The 18,567-nt window shown below is 36.6% G+C and overlaps 1 protein-coding gene across 1 annotated transcript; it reads right to left on the bottom strand.

Annotated features, from left to right (window-relative positions):
* Nucleotides 1-4,777: 4,777 nt before the first annotated feature.
* LOC148845426 (putative glutathione S-transferase) lies at nt 4,778-5,742 on the bottom strand. The gene is made up of 2 exons (XM_088955349.1): nt 5,307-5,742; nt 4,778-5,225 (listed from the first exon to the last, which is right to left on the bottom strand). Exons 1-2 carry the CDS (start codon nt 5,655-5,657, stop codon nt 4,869-4,871), a joined length of 708 nt encoding a protein of 235 aa, XP_088811475.1. The 5' UTR covers nt 5,658-5,742; the 3' UTR covers nt 4,778-4,868.
* Nucleotides 5,743-18,567: the final 12,825 nt, after the last annotated feature.

Raw genomic sequence — 18,567 nt, forward strand, 5'->3', positions numbered from 1 at the left:
CAAATCACACATGGGACCCATTTAGATCCTTGAAATAATGGAAGGGTTGCACATAGATAAATATATGGAGAGAGAGAGAGAGGATTTTATGGATAGAAGACAAAATTAAGTTCAATTGTTTTTTTTTTTTTTTTTTTTTTTTTTGTTTGCTGTTTGGCAGATGCTTAATTAGTGTGTGATGCCTATGTTTGTCTTCAACTGGTCCTCACGTCAAAAACGAATCAACCCAAAAAAAGATTTCAATCAAATCTGTTTTCTCTTTTGTTTTTTTGCTCAGCAGATGCTTAATTACTTAATTAATTGGTATATGATGCCGATGTTTGTCTTCACCTCCTCACGTCAAAAACGAATCAACCCAAAGTTTAATCCATTTATTTTCTTATTTCCAATCTGTCCATACATTCTTGAACACAGCAAACAGCCAATCAAGTGGATTATCGCAAATTCAAAAGAAAAAAAAAGGTCAAAACAGAAGTAAACTGTCATCCTCTTGTTTCATTTTTTCCCCAATGAGAAGAGAGAAATCCCTGACGTGGTATAGTTATAGATGATTTTGAGGTAAAGAGACTTTTTTGATACAGTTGGTGGCTGGGTGGAATGAGGCCAATATTACAATCTGACATTGGACTACTGCTGGGTCTCATATCTATCAAGAATAGATGTGGGACCATGGGACCCACAATAATTAATATAGGCTCGCCAAGGTGGATCTGTTCACCATAGTGGGTCCCGCTCGCATGCATCGGATGCAATGGGCCCACCGAATCTTGCAAGTCTAACAAGGAAATATACATTAATTCAAATTCAATTGATGTTACTTTAGAGAACGATCGAGCAGTCCAAATAACCTTGTTTTTGTTCCCTCCTTACTTTGGAGAGAGTATTTATTATAAAAGTTCAATGGACTGCATCTTCTTGTGCTTTGCGTTTTGAATCTTCTAGAATTCCATTGTGTACGTTGAAGTTGGCCGGAGAATCATCAATTCATCATCTTGAGAAAGATATGGAAAAGCAAATTCGAATGTGCTAAAATGATTCTACTTTTGCGATGAATTGTGTGATATATTGGTATGTCGCCACTCGGCAGCCGCAAATGTAGCAGTAACAGTAAGCACAACGGCAGCAGCAATGGTGGAAAAATGCACACATAGCATGTATAACTACCGTGCAAAGGGAATCTCGTGGTGTGGGATGACTGGGATCCACAGACTCCACCTTACCGGCGTGGTTGTACGTGCTTGTCCTAAGTGCCGGATTTTGTCCTTAATAATAAGATGCAAGTTGATAGGCTGGATCATTACCAAAAATAATTTAGTTGATAGGTTGGATCGAATTGATTGGGACATAGATGCATATATAATTTTTTTTTTCCTTTTTAAATTTTTCCATTGATTGGGCGGTTGAACTGTTTGAACCGTTCAATGATTTTGGTTTTTTTTTATTTTTATTTTTATTTTTTTTGTTAGAATGGGCAGTTCGTTCGATTCGAACAATTGGACCGTTTGACTCGGGAAATGGACCCCTGACCAGTTCAGTTTTAAAAACCTTAAGTGAACCAAACCAAAACTTGCTAGTTATTTGGGTTCAGCTTGCTAAATATTCAAACTCAGCTTGAAGATTATCTAAGTGAGTTGAGCTTGATTTCAAGTTTAGTAGTGTCCAGCCTGAGTAGATAACTAGCCTAGTTGAGTTTCTAATAACATTATTTTTTAATATGTTTTTATTTATAATATAAATAAATATTAAAGTTTTATAATAATTTATTTATAATATAAGTTTTATAATATATTTTTATTTATAATATATCATAATCTTGATTTATTTATAATTTTTAATCTATAATTACATTTTGTAATATATTATTCATTTATAATATTTTAAGTATTAATTTATTTATAATTCTTTATAGCATTTTTTTTATAATTAGTTAGAGTTGAGTTGAGCTGAAGTAGTTCACGACTAGACCTGTTCATGGGCCGGGTGGCCCGACAGGCTGGCCCGGCCCAGCCCGACCCCCGGACGGGCTTGAACAGGCTTTTTGGCCCGCGGGCTTAACCTTGGGCCAAAAAGCCTAGCCCGCATAAAATTCAAGCTGGGCTCGGGCTTTGCCAAAATAGCCTGGCCCGAGCCCGGCCCGACCCAACCTATAGTTAAACCTAGGTAAACCCAGCCCGACCTACAGTTAAACCTAAGTAAAAATCCTATGTGATGCCCATTTGAATAAATTTTTTAATTTAAGAAGGTTCTTGATTCACCTGTAGGCCCATTGTTCATTTAAATAGGGGAAAAACATTTGAAGTAAAATAGATAATGTCCATTTGAATAGGAAAAAATTCAAATTTCTTTTATTAGGTTGGGCTTCTGGCTTTTTATCAGGGCCGTGCTTGGGCCCAAGTTGTAGGCCCATTGATCAGGCCGGGCTCAGGCTCGAGCCTAACATTTTTCTATTAAGAAAGAGCCAAAGCCCGGCCCGAGCCCGGTCTGGCCTGGCCCCACCCATGAATAGGTCTATTCACGACTCGTGTTTTCAAATCGTTGTTGACCTGGATGGTCAGACTGTTTGGACCAGAAACCATCTAGGTGACCAAATTCGTTTTACCCCAAACTCGGTCCCTGGCCTAAAACTGTTGAATTGGCCAATGAACCATTGACCCAAACAGTTTGATCGCTGAACCATTTGACTCGGACAATAGTTTGTGGTTTATTACATATGATAAAACAAGAATGAAAAGAGAAGTTTAGAACTTCAGATATCTCAAATCTGAGATCTAATAGATAGAGAGATCAATTGAGAGATATGTGTGAGATCTGAGAGATCTCATGTTTAGAGATCTAGGGAAGCAATCTAGACAAGAGATCTACGAGAGAGGGAGCTCTTAGATATACTTTTATTGCTGCTGTTGCTGCTATAGTTTGCTACCACTGTTGTTGCTGTAGTTTGTCGTTGTTGCCGCCGTTGCCACAAGTGACCTCCTCCTCCTCCTCCTCCTCCTCCTCCTCCTCCTCCTCCTCCTCCTCCTTCTTCTTCTTCTTCTTCTTCTTCTTATCTCTTAGTCTTCTTTCTCTTCTAAACTCTCTTTGCTGATAGCTTCTCAAATCTCACTCTCATTTTCAAACCCTTTTTCTCATGATATTTATATGCATTTTATCCTAATATTCCAATTTAATGGATAAGATGACATTATCACATGTTAAAATGTTTAAACTGTTTGAACCGTTTGACCCGGATGGTCAAACATCTGACCTAGAAACCGGTGGCCAAAGTGGTTTCATTTCCGGTTCAATTTTTAAAACGTTGCTCATGAGTATTGACTTGAGTCGAGTTCAAGAATGAACTCGATTGAGCTCGTCAAGATTTTGAGCTGACCTCGAGGTTGAGCCACCCAAAACTCAACTCGACTCAACTTACACCCCTAGGCTACATAATCCCATTTGATATTTTTCCATTCAATTTAAATAGATATTGATCATATAGACTTAAGATTAATGTATCTATAAATCCTAAATCTTACCAAACAATTAAATAATTAGAGTGTAAGATCATGGGCCTTTACAGTCCCAATTTAAATCACCCCTAACCGAGGTTAAGTCAATTTGGTCTAGTCTAGTGACCAAACCTGAGTCACTAAGCAATGTGCCAAAATAGGTATAAATTGTCCCAGAACATTAGGGCACAAAGAGAGAGGACAGAGACCCAACATTAAGCCACTGCCTCTTCCTCTCCATCTTCTCCTCCCACCTCCTCTCCATCCTCAAATCTGCCCCAAGAATTACAATGGTCCAATCCCTCTCTAGAGGGTAAGTACCCACCTGAGAGGGGTATCACTTACCTGAAAAATAAAGGGAAATTGTCTAAAACTCACCGTGAATTTTTAGCATTTCTCTTAAATTCACCACAACTTTTCAAAATGTCTAAAACTCATCATGTCACCATTAAACAAACTAATGGGTGTTAATATATTACCATTTTAACCTTCATAGAAAAATATAAAATATATACAAAATAAATTAATGGGTGTTAATATATTACCATTTTAATATTTAGACATGAAAAAAAAAGTTCAAAAAACATTTTCAAATATAAAATACATAAAAACACAAAAATTACAATAACTATAAAAAATTATAGAAATTGCAAACAAAATAAAAAATTATTTTCAAATTATAGAAGCTATAGAAAATGAAAAACGAAATCAGAAAATAAAAATTGTAGAAAAAACACAAAAAATTATAGAAAAACATAGAAATTGTAAATAAATAACAAAAATGCAGGAAAATTTATAGATTGTAGAAAATTTTAAAATGTAAAAAAATAAAAAAAAAACATTGGAAATTATAGCAAAACACTAAAAGTGCAAGAAAAAAAACAAGAAAATTGAAAACTGAAAAAGACCAATTTTCCTCTAACTCACCATTCAAGGGTAATTTGGTCATGAAAATTGTTATTTATGCTGACATGGACACCTCTTTTAATAAGCATTAATGGTGCACTAATGAAAGGTGAGTTTTAGAAAATAAAAACTTATGACATGGTGAGTTTTAGACATTTTGAAAAGTTGTGGTAAATTTAAGAGAAATGTTGAAAACTCATGGTGAGTTTTAGACAATTTCTCAAAAATAAAAGAACTTAGGTAAATGCACTTTGAAAAAAGAACATGAGTTAAGAACACCCGCTTGGAGTAGATCACTGCTACTCCGATTTTTTAAGCAACATTGAGAAGAACCATGCGTCCACGCGTTCTCATCACTTATGAAGATAATAAGAGGCTATGCTCAATAGCAGTAAAAAGCAAAGTTCAATACATGCTGAATTATTTTTTCACCTCAAACTACAACCACGAGAAAAATAACACATTAGACCAGAGTGATTATTTCATACAATCTAACTTTACTTTCCTTAGGTAATGGAAAAAGGGACGCAGCTCATCATAAGGTGGAAGGTTCTCCTTGATGATTTTGACTTCCAGAAAGTTCTTCATCCATAAATGAAGCCATGGAAACTTCTTGGAGTCCATTACCTTGAATCCGGCAGCTTCTTCCACCAATTGCAGCCAATAAGCAATCCAACCAACCACTATATCCAGCATCCCGATTCTATCTCCTCCGAAGAACTTCTTCCCTTTTATCTCTCCTTCAAGGATTTTCAATGCTTCCATTGCTGATTCAGCTGCTCTCGCCTGGACTTCTCCTATTGATTCGAAAGCTGTCTTTATTGCCTCGAAGAACTGGCAGATCAGACGATAATATCTAGTCAGAATCCAGATTAGCAGAAAACCATCAATGAAACTAAACGAAAATAATCTGACCTTTTCGTCGGAAAATTTAGCTAAAAGACGGGCGCGAGCTCTCTCGTAAGGATCTTCTGGCATGATGGGGTTACCCTTCCACCTCTCCTCGATGTACTCAAGAATGCAGATCGACTCAGATATTGGTTTTCCGGCATGGATGAGTACTGGGATCTTCTCGTAATATGGGTTTGATGAGAGAAGCAATGGACTCTTGTTGAAGAGATTTTCCTCTATGAACTCATATTTTACTCCTTTTAGCTTCAATACCCATTCAACTCTCCTGCTGAACGGGCTTAGTTTTGTTCCCAGAAGCTTCAAATCGACCACCCCCATGGTTGTTTGTTGCCAAGAACTCTGGTCGATAATCATGGAATCAGCTGTAATTTATAAGCATGTCCAAGGCTCCATGCCACCTCTACGTAAACACAAGTCCAGACGGCGAAAGTACAGTTAAGATGAGATCCCATATCTGTGGTTTGATACTTAACAGTATATCGGGTTTAATTCGGGTCGGGTGAAGATACCTTGTGTAAATGGGTTGAAATGCAAGCAAATTTCAGCTGGGTTTGCTTATTTTTTCCTATCCCCATAGGCCTATGACTCCATCTCGTTATCCAACTCTGAAACTGTTCCAGGAACACAAAATTAGAAATAAAGGAACTGGGTTTGGTAATCGGGCCGAGGACTGCACAACCCGGAACTTATTTGAAGGTATGCGTCATTTAAAAGGTCGATTTGGGGTGTTTCCTACTGGGACAAAATGGAAGGAAGTACGTGCCTTGCACGCAGTTGTTTCTTTTTCAAGATTGTTTTATGTGAGGTGGGTGGGTGGTTGTTTATCCAGAAAGAATTTGTTTGAATGCGGGTTGGATTCCTCTGAAGTGGGCCACTGGGTCTTGGCCTAGGATCTTGGCTTTGTTAAGGTTAGATGAGACGAATGGTATTTGGCTTTCTGAGGTTGGATTATCTGGAGAGCATATTGGATGAAAATCACTGTTCCTTTTCTGTGGATGGTGTGGATTAATTGGACTTTTGTGGATGTCTGTCGGCAGCATATTCAAGTGGCCATCTGGCCGAGCCTCATTTGCTATAGCCTTTAGTCTTTTTGGGGCTTGATTAAGGTCAAGAGCTACTAAGACTAGTTGGAGTTAGCACTCATGCACAACAAGTCAAAGTTTTCTCCACATTGAAAAGAGGGAGGACTACTAACACTTGAGCAGTGCCAAGTTTTTTTTAGGGTTTGTAAAGAAATTTGTTTATAATAGGATTCAGGCTCACCTTGTTTATAGTGCAAATCTAATTTGCATTTGTGTAAATGCATCGGAGCGCAAATAGGAAATTCTGGTTTATTTTAGAATCAGTTGGGAAGGAGTACAAATACAAATATGTAGAGTGCAAAACCTTGTATTTTGTATGTATTTATACTATACACATTTATATTTGTATTCTTTCCAATCCACGTAACTGAGCCTTTAGCATCATACTAAACTTTTGTCTTTATCTATTTGTGTCTATTTGTAAACTGAAAAGTAAAATAGGAAGCCAAATGAGATAGTCCTGACCAAGAGAATGGGAGTAGGAGGAGGATTAATTATTTATTTTGAACTGAATAGGATTGAGGTAGGAAGAAGATGATGCAAATTTTGGTACAGTTTTTGGGATGCAAAATTTGCACTGTGGGTGAGTGGAAGTAAAAAATACATATTTTAATAATAATAATAATAATAATACATGAAAGGCAATATTTTTGGCAATTTGGGCTTCATGTTTTCAATGTAAGAAGTAACGAAAAGACCAATTGAAAATTAAAGGAGAAAGAGAAAGCAAAAATTGCGTTCACATATAAGAGATAAATCCGCTGTCCACTATGGAAAAAAAAATTAAGAAAATATAAGATTTTATACAATTTTCAATCCCAAAACCAACCTAAGTCTGTGTATATTCATTCTCCTTTCCCTCTTGAATTGACCGGCCTGTACACCTCACCTTAACTCAATCATCGAAACCTATTAATAATTTCCACAGTGATCATGATTTAATTTGTTATATGCCACCTTCAAATCAACGTAATTTGATTTGTCTTTATCCATTAAGAAGGTTGTGTGCACCATTTCTTAATAACTAGCAATAAAGGTCTTAAAAATTCTTAATTATAATCCAATTTAGAGGATATAAATCACCAAAGTCTCTTTAACTATCATCATCAACAACAACAACATCTAAGCCTTGTCCTATCGATGGCTGAACGTATTGATATGCTGGATTGGTATATATTGAAATTTTCATTTAGTACTGCCAAGCACTTTTAATTAACCATCCATATATTCTTATATATAACTCTAGTTCTAGTCAATGCCCACAAAACTGCCACTATTACTCATCTATTAATATTGTTTAAAGCTCACGGTTGTCTCCAATTCCTCATATTTTGTATCAATAAAATCTTTAAATTAGACACATATTGTAAAATATGATACGATATATATATATATATATATAAACTCGACCAATTGGCACTGCAGCATTAAAACATTAATACATACATTTTTTTTTTTGGTTCACAAGGCTACATAACAGGGTGTAGCCCATTTCCCATACCCAAATAATTCCCAATTCTTGTGGTAGTGAGATTTGATCCTGAGTGTCGACTATAATCTGGGAGAGAATCCACCAACTAAGCCACCCCCAAGGTCCCAGAGAGAAAAATTAGAGGAGATATGAGATATGATAGCAACCACCACATCAGATGTAGAACCAATGATGGTAATGTCATCAACGTACACCAAAACAAGTGCAATTGTAGAGTGTGTGGAGAATAAATAACAAGGCATCCACCTTGGATTCTATGAATCCAAAAAGAACATGACAATCCCATAGCCGCTGAAACCAAGCACACGGGGCTTGCTTGAGGCCATAAATGGACCTATGTAACTTGCATACATGTGAAGGTCGTGAAGGGTCAACAAAGTCTGGAGGTTGGGCCATGTTGACATCTTTAGAGATATTACAATGAAGGAATGCATTACTGATGTCAAATTGGCGAATAGGCCAAGATTGTGAGATGGCAAGAGAGAGAGCGACCCGTACAGTGGCCAGTTTAACAACCGTGCTGAAGGTCTCCTCAAAATCAATGCCTTCTTGCTGGTGGAAGCCCTTGGCTACTAGACGGGCCTTGAAACGTTCCACTAAACCATCACTTTTTCGTTTAATTTTGAATACCCATTTGCAAGGAATAATATTGTGACTATGGGGAGGAGGAACTAAAGACCATCTGCCATTTCATAAGAGAGCATGAAACTCATCACTCATTGCAGCATGCCATTGGCTATCATGTGAGGCAATGGAGTAAGAGGAAGGTTCCTCTTCAGGAAGAGAAGTAACATTGAGGGAATATTGTGGGTTGGGCTTGTAGACACCGGATTTAGATCGGGATTGCATGCCATGAGTGGACATGGTAGAAGATACATCAATTACAGCATGAAGCTCATTAGAGGGGGTAGGAGCTATGGTGACAATAGAGGAGTCGGGCTGAACGATGGCATCATTAATGGTGGTGCCCGGAGCAGTATGTGGGGCACATGGTGGATCAACATCAGTATATGGGACACGTGGTGGATGCAATGGAGGTGCAACAACATCTGTAGTGGGCTGAGAAGGAAACACACATGGTGGTGCCAAAATAGAGAAGTTGTCCATTGAGGGTGAAATGGTGGGGGAGTCTTTCATGTCCTTATAAGAGAAAGAGGACTCATTGAAAACCATGTTACGTGATGCATAAATGCGGCCAATAGGAACATGGAGGCAACGATATTCCTTTGTGATCCGGACTGTAGCCAATGAATGTGTACAAGTCAGTGCCAAAATCAAATTTCACTTTATTGTATGGTCGCAAATTTGGATAGCAATCACATCTAAAGACCTTGAGGAAGCCATAATCTGGGCAGTTTCCAAATAATATCTCAAATGGGGACTTGTGGCAAAGAGAAGGCGAGGGCAACTGATTGACTAAGTAAGCAACAGTAAAAACGGCTTCATGCCATACAGTAAGTGGTAATTTGGCATGGTCAAGCAATGCGAGTGCAATATCAACGATGTGACGATGCTTTCACTCTGGAACCCCATTCTGAGCATGAGTATGGGGGCAATTGAAGCGAAGGACAATGCCAGCCTCAGAGAGATAATTCTTGAATTTCTTAAATTCAACACCTTCGTCAGATTGACAAATTTTAATAGTGACCCAATAGTTTCTCAACCATGGTACGGAAGGTGATGAAAATCGATAGTGCATTAGATAGAGCATGAATAGGGAGCAACCAAGTAAAACGACTAAATGCATCAGCAAAGATAATATAATATCGATCTCCATCATCAGAAACTAAGGGGGCTAGTCCCCATATATCAGAATAAACTAGATGCAATGGCTTTCTAATGATAGTAGAAGAAAGTTGGTAAGGAAGACTATGAGCTTTTCCACAAAAGCAAGAGGAGCACACATGTAAGCTGCCTTTTGTATTGATGGAGATATGCTTGTGACGAGCCAACTGTTGATGTACACCCTCATGTGGACGTCCAAGCCTATAGTGCCAGTCCAAAAGAGAAGTCTGAGTGCCCATCATACCCACAAGTCATCCATTATTAGAAGTAACTAAAGATACGTCAAGATTATATAAACCATCCTTAAGCTGCCCGGAAGCGGGTGGAGTCCTCTAGTGTTTGTCCTTCACAGTAAACTCAAAATCAGTAAAATCAAACACAACATCATTATCATGGCAAAATTGTCGAACAGATAGGAGATTTTTGGTTATGACAGGGACGTGAAGGATATTTTTTAAATGAAAGAAACGAAGGGGAAAATGTAGAATAGTATTCCCTGTATGATGAATATCCAAACATGTGTCATTCCCAACGGCTATTTTGTCATTACCATGATAAGTATTGTAAATGGAGAGATTGTTCAATTCAGAAGTGAGATGATGAGTTGTGCCCGTGTCAAGATACCAATCATTATCTGTAGTATCAGTTGTATGAATTGCAGATAAGGCCTTCAAGTTGGTAGATGACTTTGATGCCTGAAATGCTAGTAGGGGTGTCAATCGATTGGTTTTGGTTTGGATCCAATCCAATCCAAACCTTATCAAATCGGATTTGGACGGTCCATTATAATTATTGGATTGGGCTAACCCAAAATTCAAATAATCCAATCATAAGGTTAAACCCTTGTCCAATTTGAAATTAATAAAAATCGAATCCAGCATAAAATCACTTTTATGAAAGTACTTTTACGAAATTACTTTTATGAAAGCACTTTTATAAAAGCACTTCTATAAAACTAATTTTATGAAAAGTATTTTTACAAAAGCACTTTTATAAAAATACTTTTATGAAAGCATTTTTACGAAAGTACTTTTGTGAAAGCATTTTTACGAAAGTACTTTTGTGAAAGCACTTTTATAAAAGTACTTTTACACGAAAGTACTTTTATGAAATCACTTTTACAAAAAAACTTTTACGAAGTACTTTCAGAAAAGTACTTATATGAAAGCACTTTTTATAGAAGTACTTTTATAAAAACACTTTTACGGAAGCATTTTTATGAAAACACTTTTATGAAAGCACTTTTATAAAAACACTTCTATGAAAGTACTTTTACGAAAGCATTTTTACAAACACACTTTTACGAAAGTACTTTTACAAAGGTACTTATACAAAAGCACTTTTAGAAAAGTACTTTTATGTCTATGGAAGTACTTTTCTGAAAGTGCTTTGACAAAAGCACTTTTATGAAGTACTTTCAATAAGTGCTTTTGTAAAAGCACTTTTATGAAAATACTTTTATAGAAGTGCTTTTTCAATGCCAAAAGCCACCACGACCACGAGTATTAGAGAAGAGTCGGTCCTATGGCTGTTGAGATTTTTGCATAGCAATATTAGCTTGGAGAGTAATGTTTGAACGTGAAGATTGGTGTTCAAGACGAAGTTCATGTTGGAGTAAAAGACCATGCAACTCATCAATGATATTTCATCAGTTTTAGTGGTGATAGCAATGACTAATGAGTCATATTCAGAGCCAAATCCACCAACAGTGTATAGAATAATATCATCAATATATAAGGGATACCCAGCGACAGCTAAGGAATCAGTTAGAAACTTTACCTTGTGGAGATATTCAGTCATTGATTCGGATCCTTTGTTCAGGCGATGTAGATCATGTTTAATCTGCATTAGATGAGCATGTGATGGAGAGGCATAGACATGGCACAGGGTGCTCCTGGCTTCATGAGATGTACTGCAACCAACCACAGTGGCCAGAGCTTCTTCCTTTAGAGTTGCGAAAAGCCAACTCAGTAACAGTTTGTCTTGAGTGCACCAATTGATGAGATAGTCAGGGTTGATTGAGGAGGTAACTGCACTGTCTTTCTCAGTGATAACATTCATTAGTGGACAAGGGACCGCTCCAATGAGGTAGCCAAAGAGGTGAAGGCCCTCTAGTAATGGTTGGTATTGAGCCCTCCAGAAAAGAAAGTTGTGCCTGTCTAATTTCATTACTAAAGGGAGATTGAGTGGAAGAGATAGAGGAGAAGGAAGTGGAAGATGAGGTGAAAGCCATCTTTGTTTTTAATGGCTTTGATACCAAGATAAACAACGAACTGGGTTGAATGCTATATTTTCAATAGATCCAATTGTCAGACTGTATAAATTACAAGATTAAGTTTATCTCCAATAATAGATAACAATAACATATCATTATCAAGATTAGTTTATCCTATGCATTGGACGTGCATCAGTTACGTCACTAACAGTATATATGCTTGCTTCAAATACACTATATATATGACAAATCAGATTAGGTTCTCCTCTTTCATTTAGTGGGTTTGGGTTTGGGTCCGGGTTGGAGTGATTTAGGGTCAAGCTCGGTTTGTGTCTTATCTATATCTAATCTGACCCATTAGCATCCGTAATTAAGTAGCTAAGTTATGTTTCTTAAAACCAGTGAAGGAGACATTATGATTCACAATGTTTATTCAGCTTGACAGCTCCTACATCCTTCCGTATGAGGACTAAATAGAAATTTTGGGTTGATTTCAGGTTGGGTTATCAAATGTTAAACCCTAACTTTAAATGTTTGGGTTAGAGTTGACCCATGGGTCAATTCGGATCATCCCAAATAATAACTGAAATTAAAAAAAAAAAAAGAAAAACTACATGAAAAATGCTAAAATTAAAGGAATTAATCTTAAAATTCTAAATATAAAATAAAAAAATGAACATTTAACAATTTAAATAGTAAACAATAAATAGTAAGGACTAAATAGAAAAAAACAAGAAGTGGAAGCATGCAAGCTTCTAACAATGCATAAATAGTCCCAATTAGACTTGACAATAGGGCCAGCAGGTTGACCCATGACCCAACCCAACCCAACCCAGTTTTTTCCGAGTTGGGTCGGGTTACGTCATTCTCATATTCAGGTAGCCAAATATGAGACTCTGACCCTGTTTTTTTGGGTTGGGTTGGGTCGGATTCGTAGGTTGGGTCAACTTTTTACCAGGTCTAATTGGTTGTAACGAGACTTGGGATCAAATCCCACTATCACCAGGGTTATGGGGTTATGGATAGGGGATGGGCTACTTTGTTAAAGCCTATTGTAGTGTTCTTCACTTATATAACACTTTTTTTTTTCTTAATTTTTCATGGGGCTTCACAATGGGGGTAGCCCATCCCCATATCTATAACACCCCCTCCCCAACCATAGTGGCAACGGGATCATCCCAAATCTCTGCTACAACCAGCAAGAGAACATATCAAATGATCCAGTATTAGTGGGTACTTCTATGACACTTAAAGCTCTAAGATGAAACAATAGTCAAGGATGGAGTTTAATATTAGGGTGCAAGTTGATAGGGCTGGATCAAATTGAATAGGATATAGGATGATTCAAATTAGATTTGTTTATATTTGAATTCAATCAGACCTTATCCATCGAATTTCTACCAGATTGCATTCAAATTTGGGTTTGTAATTGGATATCGAATAGCATAAATAACTTAAACTAAAAATGATCTTCAAAATAGTATATATTCTTAATAAAATGAATTAAAAATGCCTATGATATTGTATTTCAACAGTTACTTTTATGAGAGTTGAAGCTATGATCAGTGAAAACATAACATTCAAACCAACTTTATACCAGATTGGATTCAATTATTAATGGATCGAATTTGGATCACCCTTGATCCAATCTAATTTGAACTTGAATTTAGGTGATTGATAGCCTAACAAGTTAGGGAAAATTTGGTTGGGTTGACATCAATTTTAATCCAAACTAAGTTGTTGAACCCCAACCATAAACCTAAATCAATAAAGGCTATAAATGGATTAGATTTAATTCGATTAATTTTAACTGAATTTGAATATCTATTAATTAAAGACATGTTGATAGTAGAAGAAAAAATGGAATTTAGATCGAAAGACTAATAATGTATGGATTGAAATGGCAGTGTACAAAGAAATCAACAAAAGATGTCTTAGGAGAATCTAGAGGTAAATGGAAAAGTGTCAAAGAAACTTGATGGTTCAATGACGAGGTTCAAGATATATTTAGATTAAAATGAGTACAAGGAATAGAAAAAGACTAAATATATAGAAAACTGGGAAAAATATAAAACCACAAAAGAGGAAGTTACAAAGAAAGTAATTAAAGTTGAATATTGGACAGATGATGGGATTTATCATAAATTAAACACTAAAGAAAAGGAGAAAAAGGAATTTATAAATTAGAAGATAAGAGGAAAGGTAAAAATAGATGCATCAATGAGGATGATGAAGAACCTTGGTAATATTATTTTGAATATTTATTACATGAATTTAGCATGTAAAGAATGTCAATAGAGAAGAAATTAGTAATATTAGGTAATAGGGTTAAAAAAATAACACGTACGTACGTACCATTGTAAAATTAGTAATACTAAAATGAATGAGATGCTAAACAAGATGAAGGGAAAGGTATTAATACTTGATGGTATTCCAATACATTGATGTTTGAAAGGATATGAGAGAGGTGGACATATTATGGTTAACTACGTTAAGTGGGAAGTGCAACCATTTGATTTAAATGAATGTAAAAGAGATGTTAACAACCAGAGATTTAACTCTTGACCCATAAAATGATAGAGTAACTAGAACTCTTGTTCATAATCTATCATTAGTAATACCAGAAAAATCAAAGGCATGAAACCAGAAATCCTTCCTCTTGCATGGAGTGAGAGAATTGGACTGAAAGGGCGCAATCAGTATTGTCCATGGTAACCTTAAGGTTGCGTTTGATTTGAAAGAAAAAATAGGAAAAAGAAGAGAAATCTTTACAAACTTTGTATAACTTGAGTTTGTAACGTTCATCTGGGCCTTTCGAGACTTAGGTATTGGGCTTGACACATTGACACATGCTGTACTGTTTATATAGATTATCTTCTTAAAAAGGCTGACCTAGTCGTCAAATGAACGGTGATAGAACCAGCGTGCACCAATTAGATTGACTATTCGTGTTATGATAAAGACTTGGTTGTAAACAAATTTGAGATGAAAAATCCATTCACATCATGTAAACTTTTACCCAACGTTTTAAAAAATAATCTGAAAATGGAACCGTTCTGGTTTCTGGGTCAATGGTTCGATCGTTCGGTTTGAACAGATGACCTATTCTGACAACAAAATTAAAAAAATAAAAAAATGGTCAAAAATCATTGAACCGGTTGATGGTTCGACCACCTGGGTCAACGGTTTGTTAACTTTTTCAATGGTTTTTGACCAGATTCCAGGTTTGGAGTAAAATGGAACCGATTGCCTGAACGATTCTCGGGTCGAATGATCCGACTGTCTAGGTCAATGGCAGTTCGAAAACTTTGCTTTTACCCATTAACATTTAACATTTGAAGAAAATACAGATCCCATTGCCACATTAACCAAAGGGATTATCTCTCATGTTGTCTTTCCAAATAGTTGACGTGGTGATCTTGTACCCTAAAAAATATTAGTCTGGAAGCTCAATATTTATCCAATTATCCATAGAGCAATGTAGGTTGTGTTTGGTATTATTGTTATTTCTATTTGTAACACTTATACATTTTTGAAAAATTATCTTCTCACATCATACCGATAACCACTTCCACTAATATATGCATTGGATTGAATATTGACATTTATAGTAAAAATACCAAATTTAGTGTTTTCTGAAGAAACAACAATGATACCAAGTTGTATTGATAAGTGAAAGCATTTGTGGTAGAAAAAATATATATTGACCAAATTAAAAATTTACAAGTAGAAATGACAATAATACCAAATACAACCGTAGAAGGATGTTAAGAGACTCAATATCTAAATTGATTTTTCGTAACTCACTTCATTGTTGTTCTCTTTGGCCCGAGTGATATGAATTCAACCCTCTAAAACACAATTGTGTTACATCCAACAGGACTGGGACAGTGGAGACACGAGTTATTCTAACCAAACTCCCACTCAAAAAAAAAAAAAAGAAAAAAGAAATAGACTAGTGGGTCCCAACAAAATGACTAGACATATAGCTTTTATACAGAGCTTTGTTTTTGTCATGACAATGAAAGTAAATTCTAAGATTCCTGCAACGACTTATTTATAGAGACAAATACAGATAGAGGACTAAGGCAAGAGAAAGTTATTCTAAGAGTTGTAAAAATTCCAAATCATGCAACCAATAAAAATCAATAAAAAGCTAGCAAGTAGATTCTTTTAATCTGCTGAAAGGAGGATTGATTTCCTCCACTCAGCGGTTCAAAGAGGACTGGGTTAATGGTTATATCATATAAAGTGAAAGGTGGTAGTGGTGAATCAAGTTCATACTTCTATCTCATCAAGATGTGGCAGTTGAACCCTTTATAGCAAGAGACTTCATGTACATCATCATCATCAACATCACTTCAATAAAAAATAAAAAATAAAACAATTATAAGCAGTCTGAATTCGAACTGAATGAAACTATATTTGAATTCACGCGATTAGATATCCATAAAATTAATTGGAATGAGGCCCCAATAGTACAAACTGCTGACATTGGATTGAGTGGAGAAGTGTAAATTAGATGAAGTAACAAATTGAATAAGGGTAGCCCCATTCCCCCAGTCCCACGGATGAGATGTGCATTATTTTCCACAGGTACTCTCAAGTGTCGAAGCCTGGGTCCTATATTAATTATCAAAAGTTGATAATATATGAGACCCACTAATTAATGATGTAAATTCGAAACTGACCAGTCCAAACTGCAAACACTTTTTTCCCTCATCTAGAAAAAGTATTTGCTCCTTTCCGGTTTGATTGAGTTATTATTTGTCTAATTTCAATGGATAGGACAGAGCATCTTCTTATGCTTTTGAAGCTTCTGGACTATATCAATGCCATTCAAGCTGGCCGGAGTTGGCTGAATAATCATCTTTGAGAAGGCAGAAAATGTTTGCACTAAAAAGCAAATTCCAACGTGCCGAAAGATTTTACTTTTGCAAAGAATTCTTATATTGATGTCGGCACTCGGCAGACGCAAATAAAATTTGCAATGTTAGAAATGTTGCCCCACAGAGTAGACTCCGGATCTCCTGTCCACGCTTACCCACAATACACCACATCTCTCCCCGCATAATACTATATAGAGAATGAGATATTCTCTATGTATGACTGTTATAAATATGGATAGGATTCTCGTAGTTAGGAGATCCGGGCTCCACAGAGTATGTCCCATGAGCGCCCCTACAGTATATTCTTATTTCTGAATTTTTAATGGTAGAATAATAAGTATGGGAGATAGATGTTCTTAGTGCACGCTTAGATGTGTTTATGGGGCACCTGCGGGTAGACCTGTTCATGGGCAAGGCTTTGAGTCTGATTTACAGTATATTGGGTTTGGGTTTCAGGTTAGGTTCTATTCAAATTTTGGCAAAAGTCAAGCCCAGCCCGGTCCATGAATAGGTCTATCTGTGTGTAAACCTGTTCATGGGCTGGGTTTTAAGCTTGACTTACATCATATCAGTTCAGGCTCCATTCAAATTTTGCCAAAAGTCAAATCCAAACCCGGCCCATGAATAGGTCTACCTGTGGGGCGTCACTGTTAACTCCCGCAAATGGAGCAGTAAGCACCATGATAGCAACGGTGAAAAAAAAAAAAAAAAATGAACGCACAGCATGCATAATTACCGTGCAAAGTGAATCTGGTAGTTTGGGATCCACCACAGGCTCCACCCTGCAGGTGGTGTTGTGCGTGCTGTCCTTAGTGCCGGGACCGCTTACGCTTGTTTCTTAAGATGGGGTGCAAGTTGATAGGCTGGATCAAATTGAATGCTCTATAATGCATAGCTTTTAAGTTTATATTATTAGATAGGGGTGGAACCAATTTGATCCATAAATAGGGGATGTTTGGAATTATTGCCGTTTTTTAAAAAAGGGTGTCACGTTGGATTTATATAGGCATTTTAACAAATGCCCATGTATCTCATTATTTGGTTCAGTCGATTATTAAAAAGTCACCATACCTTGAAAATTGGGACCCCACCGATGCATGAAACGTCAATCGGTGAACCGTTTCCCCCAACGGTTGACTGATACGTATCCTATGTGATGCTTACCTGTCAGAACATACTTGAAAAACGGTGATGAAAATCACCTTACCAAACAGCATAGTGTTGCTCACTGTTTACGTGGCAGAAGCGTTTTTCTGTGAAAAACGGGTCTTAGAAGCATGGACATTTTTTCTTGAAAATCGGTCCCCAAATGCACTCATGCTTCCAAACACCATGATAAATTGAATTGGGATCAACCTGATTAGGGATGACAAATTTCCTCATTTTCCCAATTTCCATGGGCACATGCCCCAAATGAGGTGGGAATAGGGATGATGTTCTCCTGTAGGGTGAGGATGGAGAAATTTTCATCCTCATTGGGAGGAACCCAATACCCATCCCATGGGACCCCCCTGCTAATATATATACACATGCAAATTAGCATCTATATATGTGTATTAACATTTTTAAAAATATGGTTAAATATGCTTGGGCCTTTTTTAATAGGAATATAAATTTTAATTATTTTATTTTTAATTTTTAAATAAAATAAAAAAAAATAAAACGATTGACATTATAAAAAATCACAGGAAATGAAGATCCCATAGAAACGGGGATGGGGATAACCTTGTCACCATTGGCACGGATGGAGTGTGGCTCCCTGCCCCCACCCGGCCCCAGTGCCATTCCTAAAGCCTGATTA

This window comes from Nelumbo lutea, chromosome 7 (assembly GCF_056320005.1).
Source record: "Nelumbo lutea isolate HS-2025 chromosome 7, American lotus-T2T, whole genome shotgun sequence".
Lineage (NCBI taxonomy): Eukaryota > Viridiplantae > Streptophyta > Magnoliopsida > Proteales > Nelumbonaceae > Nelumbo > Nelumbo lutea.

Bases quoted from the DNA above. Each gene is read 5' to 3' on its own strand.
- LOC148845426 (XM_088955349.1), bottom strand. From the start codon at position 5,657: ATGATTATCGACCAGAGTTCTTGGCAACAAACAACCATGGGGGTGGTC. The intron at 5,226-5,306 runs GTCAGATTATTT...CTGATCTGCCAG, and splicing joins CTAAATTTTCCGACGAAAAG to TTCTTCGAGGCAATAAAGAC.